The sequence below is a fragment of the Strix uralensis genome, chromosome 3 (assembly GCF_047716275.1).
Source record: "Strix uralensis isolate ZFMK-TIS-50842 chromosome 3, bStrUra1, whole genome shotgun sequence".
NCBI classification, from domain to species: Eukaryota; Metazoa; Chordata; class Aves; order Strigiformes; family Strigidae; genus Strix; species Strix uralensis.
Genome location: NC_133974.1, coordinates 68,510,819 through 68,536,538, shown reverse-complemented (window position 1 = coordinate 68,536,538; position 25,720 = coordinate 68,510,819). Strand labels below are relative to the sequence as shown.

The 25,720-nt window shown below is 41.5% G+C and overlaps 1 protein-coding gene across 2 annotated transcripts in view; it reads right to left on the bottom strand.

The window, feature by feature from the left end:
* The window catches only part of PHACTR2 (phosphatase and actin regulator 2), a 145,672-nt gene extending 120,370 nt beyond the window's left edge, over nucleotides 1-25,302 (bottom strand). The window contains exon 1 of one of the 2 annotated variants that reach the window (XM_074862722.1): nucleotides 25,096-25,302. In XM_074862722.1, the coding sequence (XP_074718823.1) occupies nucleotides 25,096-25,240 (145 nt within the window). In that variant the 5' untranslated portion in view covers nucleotides 25,241-25,302. The remainder of the gene's footprint in view (nucleotides 1-25,095) is intronic. The other variant, XM_074862725.1, reaches the window with a different exon arrangement.
* Nucleotides 25,303-25,720: the final 418 nt, after the last annotated feature.

Sequence of the window (25,720 nt, the reverse complement as noted above, 5' to 3'; positions counted from 1 at the left end):
CCAAAATCCTTGATTAGTAGCACCTCTATAAATACGGAGTTGTTAGATGCAAGTTCTTCAGGCTTTAGGTATATGAAAAGCATCTCTCCTCTGGCACCTTCTTGAAAATTGTTAGGCAAAAGGTAAAGCCTCGTGAGGAAGTGCTGAACCATATGCATGGAATAGGTTTCCCTGGGTTAGGGCTGAGGGTTTGGCATATGGCAGGGCCGACCGCTAGCAGAAACCTTCCCTAAGCCTCAGCAACAATTCCCAGCATCACCGGGAGAAGGTTTTGCCGAATGCCTTTTCCCCACCTCACAGAGGCAGAAGAGTTTGAGAGCAGGACAGTAACAAAGATGTTCTTTTCCTGAGAAGAAGCTACGGTTCAACCTGGAAATATTGTTAATACATCACTTGTGCTATAAATGCAGAGGATGCTTTATTTTGCTGAGCAAACAAAGGGAGCCTTTTGTTCCCTGGGAAGACTTTATCCTTGAACAGCCTGGCCAGATGCAGAGGTTCTGACTCTTGCCGAAAGCTGCAAGGGGAGAAGCAACAGCACTGAAGTCAACAGATTTAAACTGATAGAAAACAAGAAGAGAGTGGGATCCAGACAGCAACATGTGGTCCTTGTAGGTGGAGAGTTTCACAGCACAGATGGGTTTTCAGAGGGAGCAGGAAGGGGCTGGGCATATGTTGAGTGTAGTGCAGGTTGAGTGAGAGGAGGCACAGAGGCAGTGGGAGGGGAAAGCAAGGACGTGGGGAGAGATCAAGAAAGAGGTTTCAGCGTATCATGAAGAGGGGTCCTCAGTGGGAGATAAAAGCATGGACCTCTAAATGCTTGATTATTTAAGTAAATTCTAACTTGTTTCTCAATTCCAGCTTTTAGTGAACTCATGTCTAGAAAGAGGTGTGGTATGTGTTCAATTTGAAACATCTGGAAAAATAACCACAAATTTTTTCCCTTTAGTTTTCCCACTGATTCTGCTATGGAGTCGGGCAGCTTTGCACATGACTAACTGCCTACCTAGCCCTGGAAATCTTTAGAGGATTTCTTGTCTTGGATGTGCTTGAATGATTTATGCCACGCCCTGACATGACCAAACTAAATATATATTAAATATCTGCTGGTGTCACTGTGAGCACAGCTGCACAGCTGGCAATGTGAGCCTCAGAAACAAGACATCTAATGGCTTTAAGCATTTTTACTACTATTTAAACCAGTTCAGAACTATTGGCAGGCTGGCTGCCTTCAGAGTACAATTAAATCTACTCAGAGTCAGGTCTAATTGACATGCTGATAAAAATGCCATAAGTCTCAGACTCATCTGCGCTCTCTCCTCCCTCTTAGACAGCCATTAATTCTGTATTACTTCCCCTTCTTCCCTCGTCTTGCCCTCTCATGGGCACACATACACACACAAACTGGGCTGCAGTTAGTCCTCCATGTTCTTCTCTAACTGGAAGCCAAACTCTCAGAGCCCATCATGTACCAGCTCGTACAGACCCGAGTGGGTCTGCAACAGAGGGAAGGTGTATGGATTTGAAACTGCCACACATTTCCCACTGAACTGTCAAGTATTTGCCCGCAGAAAAAAATGTGCCCTTCTGTTTGCTTTTTACAGTCTCTAAAATTGGAAATGACTTGAAAAAGCAAAAGGCTACTGAAGGGATTAAGGCTATGATTTAGGAAAGTGCAGAAGAGATCTCTTCCTCTCTGTCATAGGAAATTGGGTAAGTGTTCTTCTGGGAGAAAGGCTACAAGTCCTGGACAGCCATTTACCATCCCTGGTGTGGGTGTTCATGCATTAATCTAACATATTGCTCATATAAGTGAATTCTGTCAAGCAAACTGAAATAACCTCTCTCCTTTTCTCTTTAAATATCACAAACAAGTGCACTGAAACGAGCTACTATTCCTATGGAAACAGAGATGAGCTCCAACTGAAACCTTATCTTGGAGCATGGCCTTTGCTATCCAGAGTACCAGGCTAAATCAGGCAAAGGAAATAGGGCAAATCAGTTCAAAATAAGACCTCTGAGTGTAATTGTAAGGTAGCAGGCTGATATAATCCTCAGTGTTATACAATAATAACAAGGACTTGAAAATTTGTATCCATATGTACATTGTGAAATAAAGTCCCAGACTCAAAAACCATTTTCCCACACCTGAGCTAGACAATTACAAAGCCTGTTTATAACATGCTTTGAAAATCTATGAACATCTCTGAATGTTCTGAAACCATCATGGTATTTGGCTAGATGCAGTATTTGTATTTGGACAGATTTTCTATAAAGAGGCCAAACTGAAGCTCTGGATACAAGGACAGCCAGTTTCGGACCCCAGTTTGTCTCTGTCTCAGTCATACTGTGGCTGATGCAGCAACACCTCACTCTCAGTATTTGACTCCATGAGGATGGCTAATACGAGCAAAAATACTTCAGTCTTCTATTGCAATGTAAAAAGCGAACACACATTTTTGAGTCATAAGGGGAAAAGCACCAAGAAAAACAAAAGGCCTTTTAGTCTGTCAGAGAAAATTACAATAAGAAATAATGGTTGAAAACTGAGAATATGCTTTTTCAAATAAAAACAAGTATCTATTGCAACAGCAAATGTGATTAAGCTACCAAGGCTATCAGTGGTTTTTCTGTCCCTGCAGGTCATCACATCAGGACTGGATGTCAACAATCAAACATAAGTTACTGAGCTCAACAAAAGGGTAAATGAGAGTAATTTAAGGGCTTGTATTGCACAAGTCAAACCTAATAACCCCTCTGGCATTAGCGCTATGAATCTATGTAAAAAGGCCAGTCTTTATTATCCTTGCTGAAGTGAAATACCAGACTTTTATCATGCCTTAATGACTGCATATAATAGATTTACAAAACATTTTACCCTGCTCCTTATCTTGAGACCTTATTCTTACCTTCTGCCCACCACTTTTCCTCACGTGTGTTCTGCAGATTCTCTCTTTCAATCTTAGGTACAGTAAAAAGAGAGGGATTTTAACCTCATTGAGAGGCATAAACATAGCTCTCTTTCTGTTTTCCCTTAAAATCTGCTAACAGATAATTCAGTAAAGGAAAACCAAGGAGAGACAATATATCCTGGTCTGAGGATCTGAGGTGATACCCCACTCATGGTGAAGTCAATAGCAAAACTTCCACTTCAGTGGGGCCAGGACTTCATCTCTGGACATAAAATATATGGTCAGACTTATGTTAAGCTTAGGGGAGATTCTGGGTACATCAGTTTGTTTTAAGTAGTATGAACAAAAATCTTAAGTCTTAAGCAATGGAATAGAAGAGTGCATTTGAGATATTTATCAGCATTTGTCTGAACCCTCTCTCCCAGTTGAAGTAAAATTTAGGCAAGTGAGAGCTAGATAATCATCACTTAAATGTCAAATGCCACCTTTAGGAAAATGACCAAATAAATACCGAGAAAGAAAAAGAAGTCTTTCAAACTCTGAAGGCTGATGAACAATTGCTAGTGTAAAGTCATGCACTGTACATGATGCACTGTACATTTAGCCTCTTTGGAAGTTAGTGTTTTGCAACTTGATTCATGAGACAGAAATCTGAGCAGACATAAATTAGAAACAACCAGAGGAGACACTTGACAAGATCCACTAAAGAGAGGTAGAACTTCATCTTGTTACCTTACTGTCTCTTCCCCTGAGGTCCTGCTAGTTATCACATAGATCTCACTGCTAATCTATGTTGATTTTGTACTCCATAGTGCACATTAAAAAGTAAAATCCATCAGCCAGAAGTGACCATTAAATTAAGCACTGTTAGGTGCTGCCAGATGTTGTGTAATATTTGGAAAAGAGAATGGTAGGAGAACCTAACTAAAGCAGAGTAAAGGACACTGCTTGAGTGTGTTCTCCCAAATAGGTTTAAAAAATATCTATTTATCTATATCTATATATAAATTTACTCTCTGTATTGCTGTACTGGGACTTCATACTTACTTAATTGCAACTTCTATTCCACATAGCACGGATTCGCTTTACCCACATACAGTCCAAGTTATGGTATCCATATGAGCAATTGGGATCTGTACGAGGTCTGATGAAATTATGTCTCATCTCTTCAAGCTCACAGTTACTGTTACTTCAGTCCCTGAGTTTCCATGGAGTTGTAAGGATTACTTTCCTCCTTTATGGGCAGGAGCTCAACCTGAATGGGCTGTGCAACAGTGAAGCCTGCCCAGCATGCCTAAACTGGATCCATCTGTTCATGCCAGCAGAGACCCCTGAACAAAAGACTCATCTTTTTCCCTGTGTCTACTTCACCTTCTGTTTCCTGACTCAAAGTGAGATATTTATGAATGAGAACTTCCTCTGCACGATCAACCCACTCAAGGGATCCACCTAGACTAGAAACACAGCTCCAGATACTGCTATTACGACGTGCTTCATACTTGCACCAAAGGATATTTCTTTTTAATGACTAATAGTCAGAGACTGACTTCACTTCTCAAGTGCAGAAAGTGTGGGAATTGATTGTCTGTTGGTGTATGTGTAATTTAACTCTCAGTATCCATGTTAGTCACACGAATGTCTGCGTTCACTTCGACTTCTGCTAAACTCTTGTCCTTAACTGCTTTAGGTACCACGTAGAGGATCACATTACTTTGTACAGTTTGATGATTTTCTAAAACCAGCAACAAAACAGATATTCAAATGCACCTCAAAGGTAATGAAAGGACAGGTATATTTTAATTCTTATAAAATATATATTTGCCCTGAAAGAGGCTAGTTAAAAGCACTAGTTATTTTTATTGTGATTTGATAATGAATACGTTTGCAGGAAATTACTGCAAAATGTGTGTGACAAACAGAGCCAAACTGATATCAGCAAAGCACATCAGACAAATTGGCAAGCTGGAGATGTGCCATATGCAGGTGTTGGGAAAATATGCCTTAGGGAGAGTTCGCTTTTGCTGAATGAACAGGCAAGGTAAATATTTCCAGCTCTGGATGCAACTGTGTCACCACAGACTGTACTTTCATTAGACCACAGCTAGCCAGTATAGCAGAAGAAAAATGAGACCCCAGAGTAATTTCAGGTAATAATGCTGATAATTCAGCAGCCTGAACTTTTTATTCTGAGTCAAAACTCTGCCAGTGCTCCATGTATGGAGACAGAGGGTAAACTACTGTTAATGCAACATAAAAACTCCCAGTGCTGAGAGGTGTATTATGATGAATTCAATATGTTATAAACCTGGTTCAAATTGTTTGGATGCTTTGCTCAGAATCATGCATGTCTGAGGAAGAAGTACAGAAACACCAAAGAATTTGACTGAGGAGGCAACAACTAAGCCGGGGAAACTCTGGAAAAACATCCCAAGAAAAACCTGAGGACCAAATGCCAGCTGAAAAAGACTGAGCCACTAGCAATGAAATTATGCCCTCTTGTTTGACTCCTGCTGTCTTCAGGGAAACAGAACTTCATGTACAAACAGATTAAGAAAATCAAAGACATTCTTGTTTCTATTATCAATTTCTCCTCCTAAGTGAAACTGTATATAAGATTGCAGTTCAAAAGTTCAAAAAGGGGCCAAATACAGATGACAAGTTGGTTTCTGATATTTCTTTCCTTCCTTAGCTATTACCCCAAATACCCTGTTTATGGTAACATGCCTTTCACCTGAGCATCCATTCCCAGGGTGTCATGCGAAGCAGTTTAATACCTTTTGTGGCAAACAAGTCAACACTGTTTCCCTGGGGTGGTAATTGGACGTAAAAAGTACTCCAAAGCGACATTTGTACAGCATTGTTCCTTTTCTTTTCCCTTTACAATAGCAGCCACTTGCAGTCGCAGTGCCTATTTGGTGTGCAATCTAGAGTGATGTAATTAACTTCTGAACACAGTTCTTTATATTAAAGCATCAACAAAGGTGTAGGAGGGGAAATGATGTATCCTGCTTCGCTTATTTCTAAAAATAACAAGTTTTCATCAGAACATGTTGCTTGAATTTGCCCAGAGAGCATATTTAGAAATGCAGGGAAAGCTGACCTCTTGAGAACAATATGAAAAAGCTCATTAAAGCTGCTACAAAAGGCAGTTAGGTGCTTTAGAGCTATGTTGCCCTTCTCTTTACATTGCAGGGTGGTGAGAAGTATAAGGTTCTTTGCTTCAATGAGGAAAAGAATATTATATAAGGACCCTGACAAAAATATATTTGAAATATTCTTTTTACCTGCATTATTAATAGTGTTTGAATTATTAAAATGTAATGAATTTGAAATAGCTAATTATTTCACGGGTGATATCTTTTCCTTTTGTCACTGCGGTCAGCTTGGACAATGGGATTACAATGAAGATTGTTTCCTTTTTGAATCCCCATTTTCCATCTTGGTTTTCAAGTACAGGCATACCATCTTTCAATAATTCCCTTCCTCTAATTTGCTTTCAGCTTAGCAGTGTGGGTAAATGGCACAATCATATGCAGTCTTAACCTCCCAAACCTTCTGCTCTCTACTTGCCCTCTCACGCTGCAGTCTTCAAGTCTGACAACCCCCAAACTCCAAGCATTTTGGTGAAAACTTGAAATGGCACGTTCCTATGTGGTAGCTTCAACATTTCTCCAAAGCATTTTTTCAAACATCTTTATTTTAAATCCTTACAAAACCTTAGCACTGGGCATAAAGTACTTGACAGTGATTAACCTCTCAAGTGCTTTGGAATTTTACCTGGATTTCAATAATGCTTTCTTTGTGTGCCATGGTTATATGAAAACCAGACCAAAGGAGGAATATTCTGATTGACAGAAAGCTGTATTACTTCTTTGCTTGAATTTGTGAAGACTGTTTTGACTCCCAGTGCTGTCCTCCCAAGTGCTTGCAACTTTCCTGGCTTAGTAGTAGTTGCAAATTTTGCAAGGGTATTCTGTAATCCTACATTCAAAACAAAACTGAAGTATTGAGTAGAACGGGGCCAAGGGCTGCCCCCTGCAAGATCCTGCTTGAGATGCCCTTTTAGTCTGACAGAAAACTACTGATAAACATTTTTGAGAGCAATTTATCACACTGTTGTACACCCACTTCATGAAGATTACATCTAGGACATGTTTCCTTAGCTTATGTCTAAAACACAGTCCTGTGGAACACTCTCAAAACCTTTTCAATGTCAAGATATAGCAAATCAAGATACATCTAGTGTTTTCCTTCACTAGGCAACTTAGCCCTCCAAAAGTAGAAAATCAAATGGATTTACCACACATTTGCTCTCATTTAGTTATTTACTTTATTGTCTTCTAAGTACTTGACAATCATTCAACATAGCTCATTCTGGAACCTTCCTGGGATGAATTTTAGTCTAAACAGTCTCCACCTTTTGTTGTAAAATACCACACTGAGACCAGGACACTGCTGAACAACAGTGATTTGCAAAACACACTCTCAAAGAGCCAAGGTCATCTACCAGTGTAGGTGCCCTGGGCCCATGCAGCAAGCTCAGCTCCTCCGCTGTGCAGCAGGGTGCTCTGCTGCAGCTCCGCCAGCATGAGCGTGGCTTGTTCTGGGAAGCTCTACATGGAAGCAATAACACAGATTCAGGTAATTCATTTTCCTGTTTGACTTTCAGGGATGGAGGCAGAGGAGACAGCATGGTACACCTCGTCCCCTCTGGCCAGCCCACCTCCACCCCCTGCCAGCCAGTCCTGGGAAAGGGATCTCCAGACAAAGGGTTGTGTTGCTACACCAGAAGGAAAAAGCTTCTTCCACATGTGGCGTGGACAATCGAGGCCAAGGCAGCTGCTCAGCTGAATGAGGGCTGTTGGGGATGGTGGAACCCTGCAAAGTAATCACAAGAACCCATAAAGAAGCCCAGCAAATACAGGGGGTGCAAACAATGTGAGTGAAATGGTTGATGAGCACAAATAAAAATCAGTTAAGGAGGTACATGCTATCAAGCTGCTGCCACGTGGTTTACAAGATGACAGAAGAGATGAAGCTGATCTAAAAAGAAGATTGTGCTGGCCCATGTTTCAATGAGCCCATATAAATTAAAGGAACAATCTTGCCAATGTCTATCTGTGTGAGAAATCAGCGGTGCAGTCCAGTTGTTCTCTGCACAGTTATACAAGTCCTATAACATTTCAGTAATTTAACATTTTTAGTGACTTTTTATTAATTTTGCCATGCTTCTTTTGGAAAAAGATGATGTTTAAAGATAACTAAGGAAATTACATCAATTTTTGAACTAGAACAGTCCACAAAGAGAATCTCCTACTACAGATTTAACGATCACATTTCTATTTTATGAAAGAAAAGTCAAGTGCAACAAGCAAACCTTTAAATGTGCTTAGCCAGAACTTGCAGATTCTCTGCTATACATCTAACACAGGCTTTTATGTCCAAATCAAAACCAAAATAATTTTGGAAGCATGCTGAACAGTTAACCCCAAAAGAAGCATTCGGATACTATGTTGTCCTAAGGCTGTAACAAGCAGTGAAGTAGGACACCTTATTTATTGCACCTTTAGGTCAATGTTGTATCTGAATAATACAGCAGGTGACCAGCAGGTCAGGGGAGGTGATTCTCCCCCTCTACTCAGCTCTTGTGAGACTCTACCAGCATTCAGCTCTGGGGGCCCCACCATAAGGACATTGACCTGTTGGAGCAAGTACAGAGGAGGCCACGAAGATGTCTGGGGGGCTGGAGCACCTCTCCTATGAAGGCAGGCTGAGTTGGGGTTGTTCAGCCTGGAGAAGAAAAGGCTCCAAGGAGACCTTATAGCAGCCTTCCCATACCTAAAGGGGGCCTACAGAAAAGCTGGAGAAGGACTTTTTACAAGGGCATGTAGTGATAGGACAAAGGGTAATGTTTTTAAACTGAAAGAGGGTAGATTTAGATTAGATGTAAGGAAGAAATTCTTCCCTATAAGGATAGTGAGGCAGTGGAACAGGTTGCCCAGAGAAGTGGTGGATGCCCCCTCCCTGGAAGTGTTCAAGGCCAGGTTGGACGGGGCTTTAAGCAACCTGGTCTAGTGGAAGGTGTCCCTGCCCATGGCAGGGGGGTTGGAGCTAGATGATCTTCAAGGTCCCTTCCAACCCAAATCATTCTGTGATTCTGTGAATTCAAAATAGGTTAGTACATAATTTTCAAATTGGTAAAAAAACCAACTCTGCTTTTCATCTTGACATAAGGATATTATCAACTGCAATTTCAAGACCTGGATGGAACTACACCATGCCTCCTCCCTCAGAGTCCAGGATGCGAAGACCTTCCACCACCCTGCTCTAGCAACACAGCCTACCCCAAAGCTTTCAGAAAGCCTGCAGCAGTCCTGGATATTCTTGAGCCACTGGGGCTGAAATGCACCAAGAATTTCTTGTGGGTGCTGTGGAGTGAGGGAGCTTTGGCTCCTTAGTCTTGCAGCTTGCTGCAATGACTGCTTGGAGGTTACTGGAACAGTATTACTGATAGAGGCTTGTACTTGGCTGGGACCTGGCTAATAAGAGCTATTGTAAGGGCCCTTTTTTCAGTTTCTTCCCCCTGTCCCCTGTTATATTCATCTGCACGTATATGTGGGAGGTGGCCAGAACTTACAGATGTAATTTCCTGGACTTCTGATTTTGTTTGTACTACTTTAATGATATAATTTTATAGGACATGGATTACATTCTATAAAATGACACAGTCATTTTTCACTGAGTCACTTTTCATGATCGTTTCAAGCAGTATTGAATAAATAATTGAGAAATGTTTTGATAATTTCCTAAGAGTGTTCTTTTCATGTTTCATTTGGAGGATATGTCATGGGAAAACTGCTTTAGCTTACTTTTAGTCATATACGTAGTGTCTATACTTATTATTGTTTCATATAGAAAAAATTTTCTGTTGCACAGATACTAGCATACATGAATGCTTTGATATTGTCTTTGACACTTATCAATTGTGTATGAACCACTTAACGTTACCAGGGTGCTTTTCATGAAATACATTCTAAAACAAAAAGTCTAGCCAGGCCCCCCTCCTCCAGGAATAAAGAAAGAAAAAAGGAAAACAAAAGTTTTTTCCTGCCATAAAATTGTTTTGAGGTTGGAGAGAATGAGTGATGCCTCTCTTTTAGGCTTCTGGGGAAAGCCTTTCTAATGATGGAGTTTCCAGGCTGGGAGACGGAATTCCTGTTTTCAGGCTCTTTCAGACCAGTCAAGGGATTCTGTATCCGCCGTTAGAGCTGCTTACATCAAATCTAAATCTCTAGCAGGCCAGGAAAACATCAGGGTGAGCAATACCAACTCCAATGCACAATGCCAGTGGAGGTCTAGATGTGTATTTCTGAACACATTTTATAGATCCCATTGAGTTTTGTTTTAGAAAAGACTACTTCAGGTTTAGCACATACAAAAATTTTAGTCCAATTATTTTAATGGTTTCTTTTTCAGAAGACTACATAATAAATGAGCAACTCAGCCTGAGAGTCTGCCTTTATGAACTTGCTGTCGACTGGGGTCAAAGCACTCTGTGCAAATACTGGAAAACATGGTTCTAATTAAAGCCAACCTCTCACATAATGAATCAATGTCCAGGTGTGCAACAGGCTGCCAGCAAAGAGTAAGAGCTTCTATTAGTTCCCAAACAACACAGACAACAGATCTTGCTCACCCACTCCTCAGCAGTTTCTTTGACAGATCAATACAAAACCCGCAAGCCCCAACCAAAGTACAGCAGAATCAATACTACAAGGAGATACAATTTCACCAGCACAACCAATAATGCCCAGCTTGCAGCATTACCTTGGCTGAGGGAAGAGCAACGGCTGATAATAACATTTTTTGTTGTCTAAATATACATTTTATGGATTTTTTTAAAAAAAAAGGGGGGGGGGCTTCAGGAAATTTAAAACACTGCCATTCCATCCCATCCCACTCCAGCTTTGTGCTTTTAAAGACAGCTGAGTTTGCGTTTAAAGATGATCCTGCTGTGACTTCATCTGGGAAGGAGCAGAAACCAGGAGAAACCAGCTCAAGGCAATCTACCAACTCTGCTGCGGGAGGGCTGCTCACTTCATACAAACAAGCCTGTATTTCAAATCCTCTCGTCTGCGAGCAGGTGGGTGATCCAGGCAGAAATCCAGCGACGGAGAGATGGTGTTTGCTGATCAGCTTAACAACTGCCCCATCTAGTGTATCAGCCTCACACGGCAGCATCTCCCTGAGACACAAAATCACCCACCGAGTTTTTCCCTGCAGCAGCCCCCTGGCAGTCATCAGCTGGGCAGCTGGGGAGGTTAAGGCACCTAAACAAATGTATGGAGGTGACAGATAATGGAAGGTGCAGCAAATGGGTCAGAAGCCCGAGGGGGCAGTTGGGACCATATGGTATAAGGCGTATAAGGCATTTGGGCTCAGAGAAAGCTGTTTTATAGTGGTAACAAGGTCAGATGCTGCAGTAATCATAAGGATGCTCTTAGCTCTGAAGTCCTACGAAAAATAACTGGAGTAAGACATAACAAAACAGGAGCTACAAGGTGGTTAATTCTACTTTATGGCTGGGCATAAAGTTTCAACCATATACTGATAAACATAAGCATACTCACAAAAGCCAAAACCCTGACCTTTCCAACTTTTTTCCATTCCCCTCCTCCTGCAGCAGGAAGGCTGCTGAAGCTGTTGGTCCTTATAGGACAGGAAATATGATTAAAAAAGGCAAAAGAAAGCTCCATTACCTTATACATTCATTACATCAGAAAAAAAGAAAAAAAAAGACTACTCACATGAGTGAGACTTTCTTCAAGAAATTACTATAATGCAAACAAATTGTTTAAAGTGACCAACCTAATCATTTGCTGTTTTCTGCTGTATAGTCTGTGTTTTTAGGCTCTTTCACAGACCTGCTGGAAAATCCCAACTTATGAACAAGTCTCCTCATCTCCATGGCAGGGCAGAGCTGGGTTGGTAAGGGTCCAGCGTGTCAGCTCTGCTGGCCACCACAAGCAGATGGGCTCCTGAAGTAAAGTTGATGCTAGATGGAGAGTATCCTCACTTTTCCTACACTTGGTGGGCATTGCAGTGCAAAAGATCTGGAGATCTTTTAATAAAATGTGTTAATGCATCTCACGCTTGCTTATATCAGGACTTTCTTAAGAGGCTGGAACTGAAAAGAACCCCATCTGGTCCCACAGAGACTTTTGCCTTCCAAAGGACTGTGGTATTGAACTTCAGGTCACCTCTTCTTTCTAAAGTGTTCTGAAGAGGCCTTCCTGGGATAAAAGCTGCAGCGATGTATTTCAGCCTGAGCCAAAGCCCTAAGTGTACCAACATCATAAATCAAGCCTCCAGAAACATGTGAAAGCATATTATAACTTCATTTAGAATAAAAAAAAAAAGAACAGTAGATTTTTCTGTCTCTTTCTACTAATTTCTAAATGCCTGTGCATGGCAGGATCATGTTTTCAGAAGTTTTCAACACCAAAGAAGCCCAGCAGCCACTGAAAAAACCAAACAGCTGAGAATGTGACCATAAGAGCCAAAGCAAAACAGTATTAAACACTGGAAAGTCACAATGAAATCACAATCCCAGAATCACTGCAGTAGACTTCTACGGCAGTGTACTGCTGCATTTCAAAACAGCGATGGCTTGGCTGGACCAGACTGTCATAGCCTGAGCTGCACGTTCCTTTGAAGAATGCTTGGTCTGCTGAAAGTACTCCTTTACTCAAAGCCAATGCATTTGCTGAGAGATCAAAATGTCTGTATTATCTACTAATGATACACCAAATACACTGAAATGGGAGGAAAAATATCAACACCAAGTCTGGAGGGGGAAAGGAAGGGTGCCCACACCTTTCTCCTTCCATGGCAATCTCAAAGAGCAGTGACATTAACCTGCTTCCCTATTCAGAGCAAGGGTCCACGTGGTCATCCTTCAGCCTTCAGCCTTTCTCTTGGAGATGCCTGATAGATACCAATTTGTTCCTTCCTTCTCTGTGACTATGTACCTGTGTTTTCTAACAGAGAAAGCAAGGCTCCACCAGTTTGATAGCTAGATGTTTATATTTCAGTGGTTTAGAAAACATCATTTAAATCAGCTGGACTGAACTGAAGGTGGTTAGTTATTTTTTCATATATACACACATCATCATACCCAAGAACCTATCAATGCCTATGGACGGGTTATATGATCTTATTCCTTGTGTGTCATGAATTCTCAGCAGAACCCGTACTGCAATTTTATGTATCAAATATGCACCCCTACTGAAAACTGCCCTGCAGTTCTATAGCAGAGGATTTCAATGCCCACTATTCACATGACTCAGCCAGTGTTCAATGCTGTTACAGAAATTCCCAGGCTCACAGCAATCCACTCAGGGACATTACACCCCTCAGAGTGGCATGGAGGGAAGATATTCCATTAGAAGACAAGCAAGAAATTTTGGTTCACTGAACCACAACCAGCCTTTACTGCAGGAGTTTTCAGCATCAGAGTGAATCTCACAGACATGTGACATCTATCAAAATGCCACTGAACCTGGTTTCTGATTTTAACTCGGTATAATTATTACACCGGCCGAATCACTTTCACAGTGATCCCAAATTGCCACAAAACATGAAAGCCACTCTTGCAACAATTCTGTTTCTAAAAGATTAAGCTCCATTAACAAAGGGAGATTAGGACTACTGAAAAGTGCACATATTTTGATAGCTTTTATTGACATGCAAAAGGATTAAACCAGAAATCATTTGCATGTATTTTTAAAACTCTGGTCCTTATAAACGTGCATAATTTTAAGCATCTAATCCTAAATCTGAGAGAGCTGCATATTGCCATTTACAGAGCTCTTTCTGGATTGTTTTTCCGCTCTCTCCCATTGTTATGATAATCAATGTTTGTATAAAAACATTTTGGATCAAATCTCATTTACTTCATACATGATATGCATGAAGTTTAGTTTTCTGGGATTTATTTCCTCTGTGGGATATATATTACTGAGACAAATTCACAGCAACAGAAGTATGGAGTTCTAATAGGTATTAGAATTCACTTCACTAATTAGTGCCTAAATTAAAATCTCCTTGATGTAATTTCTTTAAAAATAGCAATGGGCTTAGAAAGCAGGCAAAATTTGTTTATTCAATGGACTTCTCACTGTCAAGACCCTATTGCCTAGACTCCATCTAAATATTCTAAATATTCACCTAAACTCATCTAAATATATATTTATCTTTAAGCCTAGCATAAAAGTGAGTGTAACACAACTCCTCTTCAAAATGCTGAGGGAGAATTTCCTTTGGTTTTGCCCTTTAATTTAACTTATTGCCAGTTATTTCTCTGCTGCTTGGGAGAATGCCTTCCCGTCTCTTTTGCTTCCCTCTGCTTTTAAAGGAGGTGGAGAGAACACCCTGCCACAGATGGGGTGGCCAAAAAGCAAGTTCCATCTTTATATCCTCAGTCCAGTGTGTCTGGTGCAGGTGGATGGCTTGTATGCTCAGTCCTGTGTCCCCCACTGTCATTTCTGAATTGGTCTAAACACAGACCAATAAAAAAACCACAACTGCAAAAAACCCTGCTCATTGCCACTGCAAAACAGTTTCTTTTCACATACTTTTTAGTGTGTTTCCAGCTCTGGTTTTAAGTGCTTCCATTAGGGTAATTTTCACTCTTCCTCCTGGGAGACTATTCCCCAGCCCAATAAATCTCACTCCCAAGAAACCTCTTTTGCACATGTCCCCTCCTGTGCTTGCAGCACTTTTCCAATCTTGGCCTAGAATGAGTGGAACAAATATCTTTTTTCCCACAGAGTTTACACAATAATAAAGTTGCAAAAGCTCTGTGCTCCACTGAATTACTTTCACTGGTCAGTAGTTTATGTAAAACCAACTTGTGTGTTGCTTGCAATAGACAATTTATAATTTTAATAAATTACAACAATTCCACAGTAGTGCAAAACCGTCCAAAACAGACAATATTATCACAAACTTCATAGAAGACATAAGAAAAGAAGTATAGAAAATCTTTATTTAAACTGCTGACACCAAGACTAAGTCTGACGGGTCTTTATCCCCCTGAATTCAGCAGACCGGTTACAGACATCTTGCCAGAGCTCACTCTGTCAGTGATGTTTCCTTTCTCTTTTTAAAAGACTAGCAACATTAAAAAAAAAAAAAAAAGTGGTTTCGTTTGCATTTTACCTAACCCAGCTTGAATTCAGAGTGATTTCAAAGTAACGCCCAGCTTGCTATTAGGCAATTACCTTGCTATTTTCAGATGGCCTGCCACCTTCCCTCACCCAGGGCCAAACCTGCAGAGCTGCCTGGCTCCTGGTGCTGCCTCCACGGCAGGCACTGAATGAAACGCTTGTTTGGAAGGGAAGAAACTGCAAGGGGAGAAACTTTCTTCCAGGGTCTGGCGATGATCAGGAGAGCCCTTTGAGATGGAGCCAAAAAAGGGCAGGCAGCGCATCTGAAGCCTCAAGCTGTCCCCAGAGTCTTTCACCCCTGTAGCCGAATGGAAGTAATTCATTCTGCTGTTTCCCTCCAGCTCTGGAAGATCGCACACTGCAAGGGTGTAGCTTTCAGATGCTGTGTCTGATAGACCACTAAATGCACAAGCTGTAGTACAATGCACTCATGTACCATATGCCCAGTAATAAAAATCGTACCACAGAGTGAAATGGGTGCTGTTGGCTTTGAGCCAAAATCACCTACAAAATCATACATACGTTCACCAGTTCACCATGTGAAGATCCAGCTAGACAAATCTCAAGTTGACTATGTAAATAAGAGAAAGGTCTGAAAAGTACTGCATCAATCCTTTGGAAATCTTTCTCCAAAAACGTTTTTGCTATTTGCAGATCAAAAGCCATTGTTTATCTCAGCTTCCAAAGAATAAAGCAAAATTCATAGCAGATGTGTCTCCAAAGACTTAAATATCTGGGTGCCAGCATTTTTTTTTTTTTTTTATTTGCTAGTCACTAAAACAGACATGGTGTGAAATATTGCCATTCAGTTTTGTTTGCAGCAAGGCATAACGGGAAGACACCATTTTTTTAAAAAAATGTTTGGGGCTCAAAAGTCAAACAGCTGGAAGAAAGATGCTGTGCCCCTGGGGAGCTGTAACTCTCCCTCTCATCTCACTCCTAAGGATACAGAGTTGAGAGTCTACTCAGAGAAAAACAGACAGAGGTGCCTACAGCCCAAGTAACAAAAGCAACGTGCCATGCTTCATCCTCAGGGCTAGAGCAGTTCACATTATGACTTGGGATGTCCTCAAATCTGCCACCAGTCCCCAGTGGATTACACTTGCTCTGGCTGTGTAAGTAAAAGGACTTACTTCAAATTCAACTTTTCTGAGCTTGCCAAAACTGCTTTTAATCAGAAAAAAAAATATTCAGAATTATGCCTCGTAGGTGCTGCCTTTTCATGCTGCTCTTTGGTAGCACTCATGTTTTTTAAGATCAAAAGTTCACATTTTCATCGGTGGTTTAAACCACTAACATTAACTGTCAGTCCTGACACTGAGCAGCAGAGGAAATAAATAAAAAAGTGGCAAGCGATGACTGCTAATTATCCTTTCACTCACAAAGTTTAAATATAGCTGCCTGTGTTTGAACACAAAGAAGGCCTGCAATTAGGACACATTCAACTGCAAATGCACAACCCCTTCTTTACTGTGCTTGTAGATGATACAAAACAATACCTCAACACCAACTCTACTTGCTGCCTATAATTTTCTTGAGTACTGTGTGTATTAGCCACAGATGTATCTTAAAAGCTGTGATTCTCGACCCAAAACCAGAAAAAGCAAACACACATGCTCTGGAGGGGGAGCTTTGCTCAACATGCTCTTTAGGGTCTGGTTCTATGAAGTACTGAATGTCCTTATACTTTCAAGAAGGCCTTTGAACCTTTCAAGAATTTGATATCCAATGATTTAGCCATAACAAAGTAAAGTGGCAGTCGTACACTTGCCCTGTATAGGTGGATGGGGTCCTTTAGAATAATCACATTTCTGTGCCAGGGAAATTCTGACACTTCTCTACTGCCTTCGTTCCTGTTCTTTCTCCCAAAATTAGAAGGAAAAAACCCTCCTATATCAAATTTTCATATGATGAAAAATTCTAAATACCTTAGACTAATTTTCTGAAGTGACAGTTTACCATTTTCAAGTTTTGTCAGATATTTCTCCCTGCAAATGCAGAAATGTGACTGAAATCAGGATTGTTTCCACAAAAAGAGCGGATTTTTACAAAACTCTTATTTCCTTGGGATATATCTGTATTCAAAGAAACTTTAGCTAACTTAACAACTTTAAATAAAGCAAGGACTGTGCCAGAGTTCAGCCTTTTCCTGATCCTTGCCATTGTGCCAAGCTTCATCTTAAAAAGGCTCTGAAGCACTTCTCCATTGTTAACATTCAGCAACCCTTTTTTTAAAGAATCATTAGGAGACCTTTTTTTCCCTTCCCAATGAGTTCCTAAAATTGAAAGAATCACTGCTCTGTCTGTACAAATTCAGATCTTCATCTCCCTGTGACAGTCAGAAAATAAACCTATGTTTGCAGGTTCCTAGTCCATTCACATCTCCGTCTCTGGGGTCAAAGAGCCTCCAAACATCTGGGAAGCACTGGAGTGCATCACACTTGAATGCGCAGAACAGAAACCAACAAATACACAGCCAGACCTAGACAGAGAATCATCAAAAGTGGTATGTAGGCTATCAACACAATTTAAATGAGATTTATTGGAAGCTGTGGAGAAGATAGAGAAGAAGCTAGTAGGGGGAGGGGAGTGAAAAGAGTAGGGAGAAGTGAAAGGAACTAAGAGATAAGTGCCTTTCATTTCCAGTATAGTTTGGATAGGAACGACTTGGGTAAAGGTGCCAAAACTGAGCTATGAACTGATGCATCCAGCTAACAGAAATAGCGTGTGGTACTGTGCAACTGGGCAAATTCCTCAAGCGGGAGCCAACAAAATTGTGTGCAAGACTGAAGTCATGTCTGAAGTTGAAGGCAAAGAAAAGGTAAATGTTTTTAATAGGAGTCCGCTCTTCCCAAACAAGTTTTTCTTCTGGATACTATAAATTGTGCAAATGTTTAAAAATGTAGATTGGGCTATAAAATACATATTTAATTCAAAATAACTATTAAATGCTCTATTTTCTGAAAAAAAAGACATTTAGTAAAAAATATGATCATTATTTCAAAGAAAAGCCATTTACACACAGTATTTTAACATGTGAAGAGTCGCCACGTTGCCACAGAATGCTTCCTCTCCCACATTTCCCTCCCAGCCCCCCACTGTTTGGCCCTATATTTCTCTGAATGTGGCCAAGTGGTTTTAACAACATGAGAAATGAGAAGGGTAATCCAGAATGTGCCAGAAATATATAAGAAACTTGAGAGAGAAGAGAGAGGGTAAGAAAAGATCTTACCACCAAAGCATGCAGAGGTTTAAGCTTCCTTTTAGCTCCACTTCATTATAAAATCCTCTACCTGAGCACATAGTGGCTTTGAAGCTTCAGGCTATATTAAAGCATTGCCGATGTTTCTGAGCCCATTATACTAAGTACTCAATACTGATAAAATTTAGTAATATTTCACTGCTTCAGCCTTTCAAAACTCAGAAACTGTAATAACACCAAAGGCACTCGTAGGATTTATACAACACACCATATTAAAAGTCCAATTTGGCATCAAAACTGTGTGATGGGGAACAAATTTTCTAAGCCACCCACCGAGAGAATTGTTGACTGACTGCAAACTCTGCTGTGTTTCAGGAAGATCACAGTGCTTTCCACATGAATGAAAAGCAAGAGCATCCCTTGTTGTGGTGGGTTTTAAGACCAACAATTTCAAATGTAAAGTGAAAAGTGATTGAACTCAGAACACTGAAGTCAGGATTTTCTATTTTCTTCAAGATACTTTTTCATCTGTGACACTTGATTTGTACTTGAGAAAAACTAAATTCTGCATCTGTTAAAAATAGCAACATGCTAGGTAAAATGCTAGGAGAAAAAAAAAAGAGGGAAAAAGAAAAAAAAAGGATTACCACTGAACATATCTTTGCCTTATGCTAAAGTGTATTCAGTAAGAACTACTAAAAATTCAGAAGCAAGACTAATACTGCTGTTATTGAAAATCGAAATCCTGCAGGATTTCTGACATGGAAAAGATTCTGACTTCAAAAAGCAAAAATAAATAAAAATATAAAGTCTTCAGCAATCTTCAGAAAACCTGCCAACTATCCCCAGCCCTTTGACCTTAATTAGTGCCTGCTTTTTCATGAAAAAATGGCAAAAAAAGAGGAGGCGGGAGTGGGGCGGAGAAGAGAGATAAATGATTTACTGTAATGATGGATTTGACAGATGAAATGCTTAGGTTTTAAAACAAAAACAAATGCTTTTTTAGAACAAGTTGTTTACATTCAGTAAGAGAAGGAGTAAAAAGTCTTCAGCTACTCTTTAGATCACTTCTTCAGGCTTCATACTTGACGTGCAGTCTGATATTAAATGGTTACTTGCTCAAAGCCACACACCAGCAGGAAGTGTAAATGCCAAAGGGCCTTGAGAAACTGAAACACACAGTAGCAAAATGCTGAACAGATCACACAGTCAGCTACTGATTAGTTGCTGCAAAATATGCATTAAATCCTACGCTGTGAATATTTGCAGTCCAATTTCTACTTAGCCAACCACAAAGATTATTACCACATTTAGAAAACACTTATTTTTTTAAAAGCCTGAGCCAAAGTCTGAATATTTAACTGCAAAGTTGTTGTCCCAGAAACTGGGTCATGTATAAATGACGCATAGGATACATGGTTGTGTTCCCGGTGTTCCCCCTTTCACACTTAATCAGGCAGAACCTATCCCAGTTATTCTGCAAGACTTCGTGTGGAATAAGAAGTTTTAGTCCAGTATAAAACAGGCAGGTTCTTATTTCATATGCATTATGGTATAAACTCATATTAGAAATGGCTGACTATATTCTGGCACGTACTTCTTCCCTGCATGCCCATTTACTATACCAATTTTCAGGCAGACTTAAACTTTGTCAGTGTATGAAGTACAAAATTCAAGATTCCTTAATTTTTCCTCAGCACCCTTCTGAAACTACAAGTTACAGTTACATGTAAGGATGACCGGAATGGGGTTTAACACTGTGGGACAATGGTCTAAGCATGTTTCCAGATTATTACAAAGAAGTGGATGCTTCAGTTCTATAAGCACATGTCAAATTGTATATGGTTATGCTTGATGCCTCTTCCTGACAATTCAAATTTTCAAACTGATGGAAAAATATTAATGTGGACTTAGGGACAGAATGCACTGTCTCTTAGAAATGACAAAGTCATCTTGAGTTTAGTTCCTAGCTCTACTATCATTTTCTACCCCAAATTATCTGCCTTAGGGTTCTTGCAAAGTTCTATATTTTGACTTATGTTGCAAACAAGTCCTTCTTGATACAATGGAGAATCATGTTTTCCCGTAATGCTCACATTTTCATATAATGTATCAAAACCAGCTGCTTTAGTTAGGAGTGTTCTTCCACATCATGAGGCTTCTCTCCCCTCAACCCCTCTGATGACAGAAAAACACCATCTTTCTAACTGCCCTCCCAAAGCACATCTGATTTCTTCACAAACACTTCATTCAACTCCCACAGACCTTGGTAGGACTCTTGCTTGGTGTAATTAGATACAAGAAACTGGAATCTGTAGCCATTTTTGGAAATATGAGTACAACTGGAGAGGGAAATACAGGCAAACCTTAACAGCTACCTACCTACCCACCCAAAATTTACCTTTTTCCCTAGGTTCCATGCCCCCAGATATCTAGAGTAAGAGTATTTCAGGTTTCACTCTTTCGAGATGCTCAAATACCTTCAGCTGTCAAAAACATTTCCTTTGCATCAACCAGAATGTTTGTCCATTAAGAAAAGAATCTGACATTTTTTAAGTTTGCAAAGTGGAGCACTCTAATAATGAAAAGCTCAATTAAGTCCAAAAATCATGCACTTTCTTCCCATCCACCATCAGCCTCTATGATGCTCTGATCACTGCATGGAAGCTTCCCCAGTTCTTCACTTAACTGGGGGATTTTAAGCCATCTTTTCACCCATCCTATTCTGGAGCCAGAAGCAGATGTCATTGTAGCTGTTACTCATTACGTTTTTGAATAAAGTAACCTGCAAAAGACCAGTTTGCTAGGCAAAAATTCCCAAAATAATACTGGGATGTACAAGTTTTGAGTCATTGGCACTCAGACTTTTACTCTCTGCTGCAAGCCAACATCTGGAGTATAGCTTGAGATATTGATGAATTGCTGTCTGAATTCCCAGGTGGGGGTGTGGTTTTTTGTGTCTGTCATCAGAAAGGCATGAAAAAAAGCATTAAAGGAATGGAAACGTGTGAGGAGTTCACCTCTACCTGAAAGGTGCACTTAGCAGTGGAACAAATTACCTGAAACTTCTCCTTCTTGCTAAAGAGCAAGACCTCAAGAGGAACTGCAACAATATGACAATGTCAATCCCAGAGTGGAGAAATGGGTGTTAAATTTTTGACTTCTGGTCTGAGCAGTAAAGTTCCCTTTTCACCAAGATGTATACCTCACCACAGACCTCACCACCTTCAGAACAAAATGCAAAGCTGTGTAGCAAAAACCACAACACTAAAAAGAGAGCAAACTGAAAACTGTCTACATGTCTATGTGGAAACGCAGATGAAGAATGGGCACCGCAGTAGCTAGGGTTGGTGCCTGAGGACCATCACGAACAGAACTGCCAGCACCACCTTGCAACTAGAGCACAAAGGGAGCTGATATGAAACAGCAACCTCCCGCTCCACCATGCACCCCGGGGCTCACCACTGACGCTGAGAGCTGCCCTCAGCCCCATAGTCACCAAATTTTGATTTTGGAGAAGTTCTGGGAAATCATTTGAACAGTCTTTGTTTCCGGTGCAGTTCATTCCCCATTTACGCTGGGCAAATCGAGACACTTGACTAACGTGATCGACCTTTAAGGTGGGTTTAAATCTAGTCACTAAACATGGAAAGCTGCATTCTTCAAGCATCATTCCTCAAGTGGCTCTGGTGTTGCTCTGAAATTTTTGGAGAATATGTTTTTCTTCACCAATCTCCTAGAGTTGCTCTGGCAAACTAGCCAGTGGTCAGATGGCGAGTACCACAATTTTGAAGTGATGCACAATATGCCTGCCACAGAGGCTCTGAACTTCAGTGGCGTTACACTTTTTCAGGGTCTAAATCAAAAGTCTAGATTGTGCCACCCTTACTCATGATGATAATCACCTCATTCCTCCCAGGGTCCTACCTGGTAAGTAAAGTAAATAGTAAGTAAATAAGTAAATAAGATGTTGGAAGGTAAAGGCCTGATACAACGACAAGTGAGGTGACAGCCCAGAGAGGGAAATAAAGTAATCTTCTACCACTAACCCTAAAAGAAAAGGCCAGCTTTAAGAAGAAGAAAAAACAGAAAATACACTGTCCTCACAAACTGGACCACAGCTGATGAAGTGAGATGCTGTAAAGTGATACCAGGAAGTCGCTACTTTCAGCATATGATAGTAACAGGGGAAGGAGTGGGGGTAAGAAAGCACAGGCAGCATAAACATGGGGACCACCCGACCAGCCTCACTGTACTATTGAGATACATACAGTAGTGATCTAGAATAACAAACAGATGCATTTTATGAGCCACTGCCAAAGCTGCTTTTAGAAAGGCTATTATATTTCCCTTTGCTAGAAGGGTCTCTACAAATATTGCCTCTTAACAGATCCTAGAATGGTAGATCAGGAGGTGGTAAAATAAATGACAGTGAGAACTTTCTATAGAGGTACCAACCCATCACTGATGGAGTGTGAGGAGACAACAATGTCTTCTCAGCATTACTGGCATCGGAATCTAGAAAATGAAGACATATATGCAACAGAAACTGCAACTTGTGACTTCAACAGTTGCAAGTGAATCACTCCAGGAACAGGCAGCAAGCAAACATTTTGCGGGTTATTTAAAATGCAAATTATTCTTTTCTAAATGGAGCAGCTGAAGCATAGGTAACATCTGATGTAAATGAGTGACCTACTTTAATCAAATGGTACAGCTAGAGAAAGAGTTAGAAGCAAAAATAATAATACAGCTCATATTGTTTCTCTAAGCGCTTAGCATTTCTGTCCCCATTATGGTTGTTCTCCAGGTTAGTGGAGGAAGGAAAAAGCAGGTTATTTTAATGGCATCTGAGTATAAAAACAATTCTCTAAACATGACATTAAAAATTAAACAGCTTTGCATCTTTAATGCATACTTTCCTTTTTAAAGAGAGAATCAACAGTTGTGTGGCAGCATGCAAGTATTTTTGTTGTGCCCAGTGAGCAGCTGGAAAAAAATACAGGAAGCAGCAATGGAGCAAATACAGAATGAAAGAAAAGATGTCAAAAAAATAAAAACTAGAGAAAGCAACTCTTGTCACTTGCTGGCAGGAAGCACATCCTCAAAATTAAAAGAAAAAAATCAAGTAGGGCAATGGGGAGGCCTAAATTTTGGGGGTAAGAAACTACAAATAACAGCACATCTTTGAAAACACCATCATTTTACCTCCACTGGATTTTCCAGTCTCTTCTAATGAAACCAGCTCATTGTTAGTAGTCTTTGTAGTTAAGCTAACGACAAACATAGTCTAACATTGACATGGTCTCAATCTTGTCAACCTCTGTGGTGATCCCTCTACATCTAGGTTAAGGCATCTTGTGCACATCAAGCCACAGAGTGTTGTTTATGCAGCATTCTTCCAGACGGTGCTAAAATACACCTTGTACCTAAAAGTAATCCTTTCTGATTCGGACAAACCACTGGAACCTCCTCCCTCCTCCCTGTCCCAAATGTCCTTCAACATAACATTTAAGTAGACATGGGAAAAGGTAGAGCTGAAAATGATGCAGAGAATGTCACGTAGAGTTGTTTTTGCTTGCAGGCTCTGGCCCCACAAGTTGAATCTACTTGCTCCTATGTGACTAAGCAAGTTTGTACTCCCTCTCTCCTCATCAGGCAGGCACAGGCTGTATGTTTGAGCTTCCCCAAGCATGTGGTCTGCTTCATCTTAACACTCCCTGAGGAGCAAACATAAGAGGACATTGTGGTCCATTGCAGACCTGACCATGCACTGCGCTGTCCTGCTTGTGCTGCGGCAGAGGAGGTCCCTCAGCACACTCTGGAGCTGCCCTGATGGCACTGAGGTTCACAGGTGCATCCAAAATACCTACATCGTCAGGGATGTATGTGCCTACAGTCTTGTTTTGGTCAACAGAGCAGGGCTGATTTGCAACTGGGCGAGCACTCATTTTCAAAATGTGCTTGGCAGTATGGAGACCAGAATTTCATTTGCCTCAATACCCGAGCTCAGGAAAAGACTGAGTAAAGAATAGCCCAACTGAGTATGTATTTATTTTACTTTGGCCACTTTCAAATATCTGCACTGTAAACTAGGACATTCACTTCCTTGCATTTTGCACCGCAAAGCTACTCTGAATCCTGAAGGAAGCCTACTCTGTCCCAAAGGGCCAGCTTGCACCCCCAAATCATCCTGTGTGCACTTGCAGTCCTGAAGTGGGACGGTGGAATACTGACTCATTTTTTTTGCCTCACCTGTTAACGAAAAACCCTGAGGAGATCTAAGTGCATGAAGTAAAATCCTAACACGGAATTGAAGCATAGTGTGTGAAGTGGCAGGTTGAGGAGTTCTGATGTCCCCACAATATGCCCTGAAGCTTTTCTGCCCTTGCAGTTAGAGATGCTTCGGTGAGCGAAGTACCCACCACTTTAGTGAGGTTAATTTAAATCTGAGAACACGGGTATGAAAAGCCAAGAACTTGACGAACATCAACTTGTTTGTTTACTGGGGTTCACTTAAACCTGAAAGCACGAGTTTGAAAGCCGGGAACTTGATGAACATCATCTCGAGGGGCAGATCCAACGTCCCGTAAACCAGAGACCCACACCGTGGCCACCGAGGGAAGACGGTCCCAGGTCTGGGAGGGCAGGGCAGGGTGTGGAGGAGGATGTCTCTTCCCAAATTCCCCAGTTCAGCTCGGCTCGGGTGGGGGGGCTCGGACACAAGGACCCTCCCTTCCCTGTCCCTTACCTGAGCCACCCACGTTGGACCGGAGCAGGCAGGTTCTCCGGGAGAAGGAGAAGGAGGAGATGTCGCTTTGGGAGCGGCCGCGGGGACCGGGCAAGAACCAGGCGGGCGGCGGTGCTCCCCCGGTGCTCCCCGCTCTCTCAGCCATAGCCGTCGGGGAGCCGAGAGGGGCAGGGAGGGGAGGAGAGGAGGGAAGGAGGAGGCGAGGGAGAGGAAAGGGAAAGTTTGCAGAGAAGGAGCCGCCCCTCGCCTCCGACCGCCCCGTCGCAGCGGGGCCGCCCCGCCAGGACGGCGGCGGGGATTTTGGGTCTGTCGGAACTTGAATTTTGTGTTTGCACAGGGGCAAAGCAAAGCGGGGGTGTGGTGTGGTGTGTGCAGATGCACGGAGGGAGGGGACGCGGGGACCTCCCCGCGTCCCCTCCCTCCCTGCATCTGCTCTCCCGCCCCCTCCCCCCCTCCCCCCCCCTCCCCCCCCCCTCCCCCCCCCCTCCCCCCCCCGCGGGGTGTCTTCGTGCTCCCCGCTCCCGTCATTTCCAACTCTCGGGGGAAGAAGAAAAAAAAAAAAAAGAGTATCAGTTAAAAAGAGCCGAGCAACCGACACCACTGTTTTGTGTAACAGGGTGCCCTC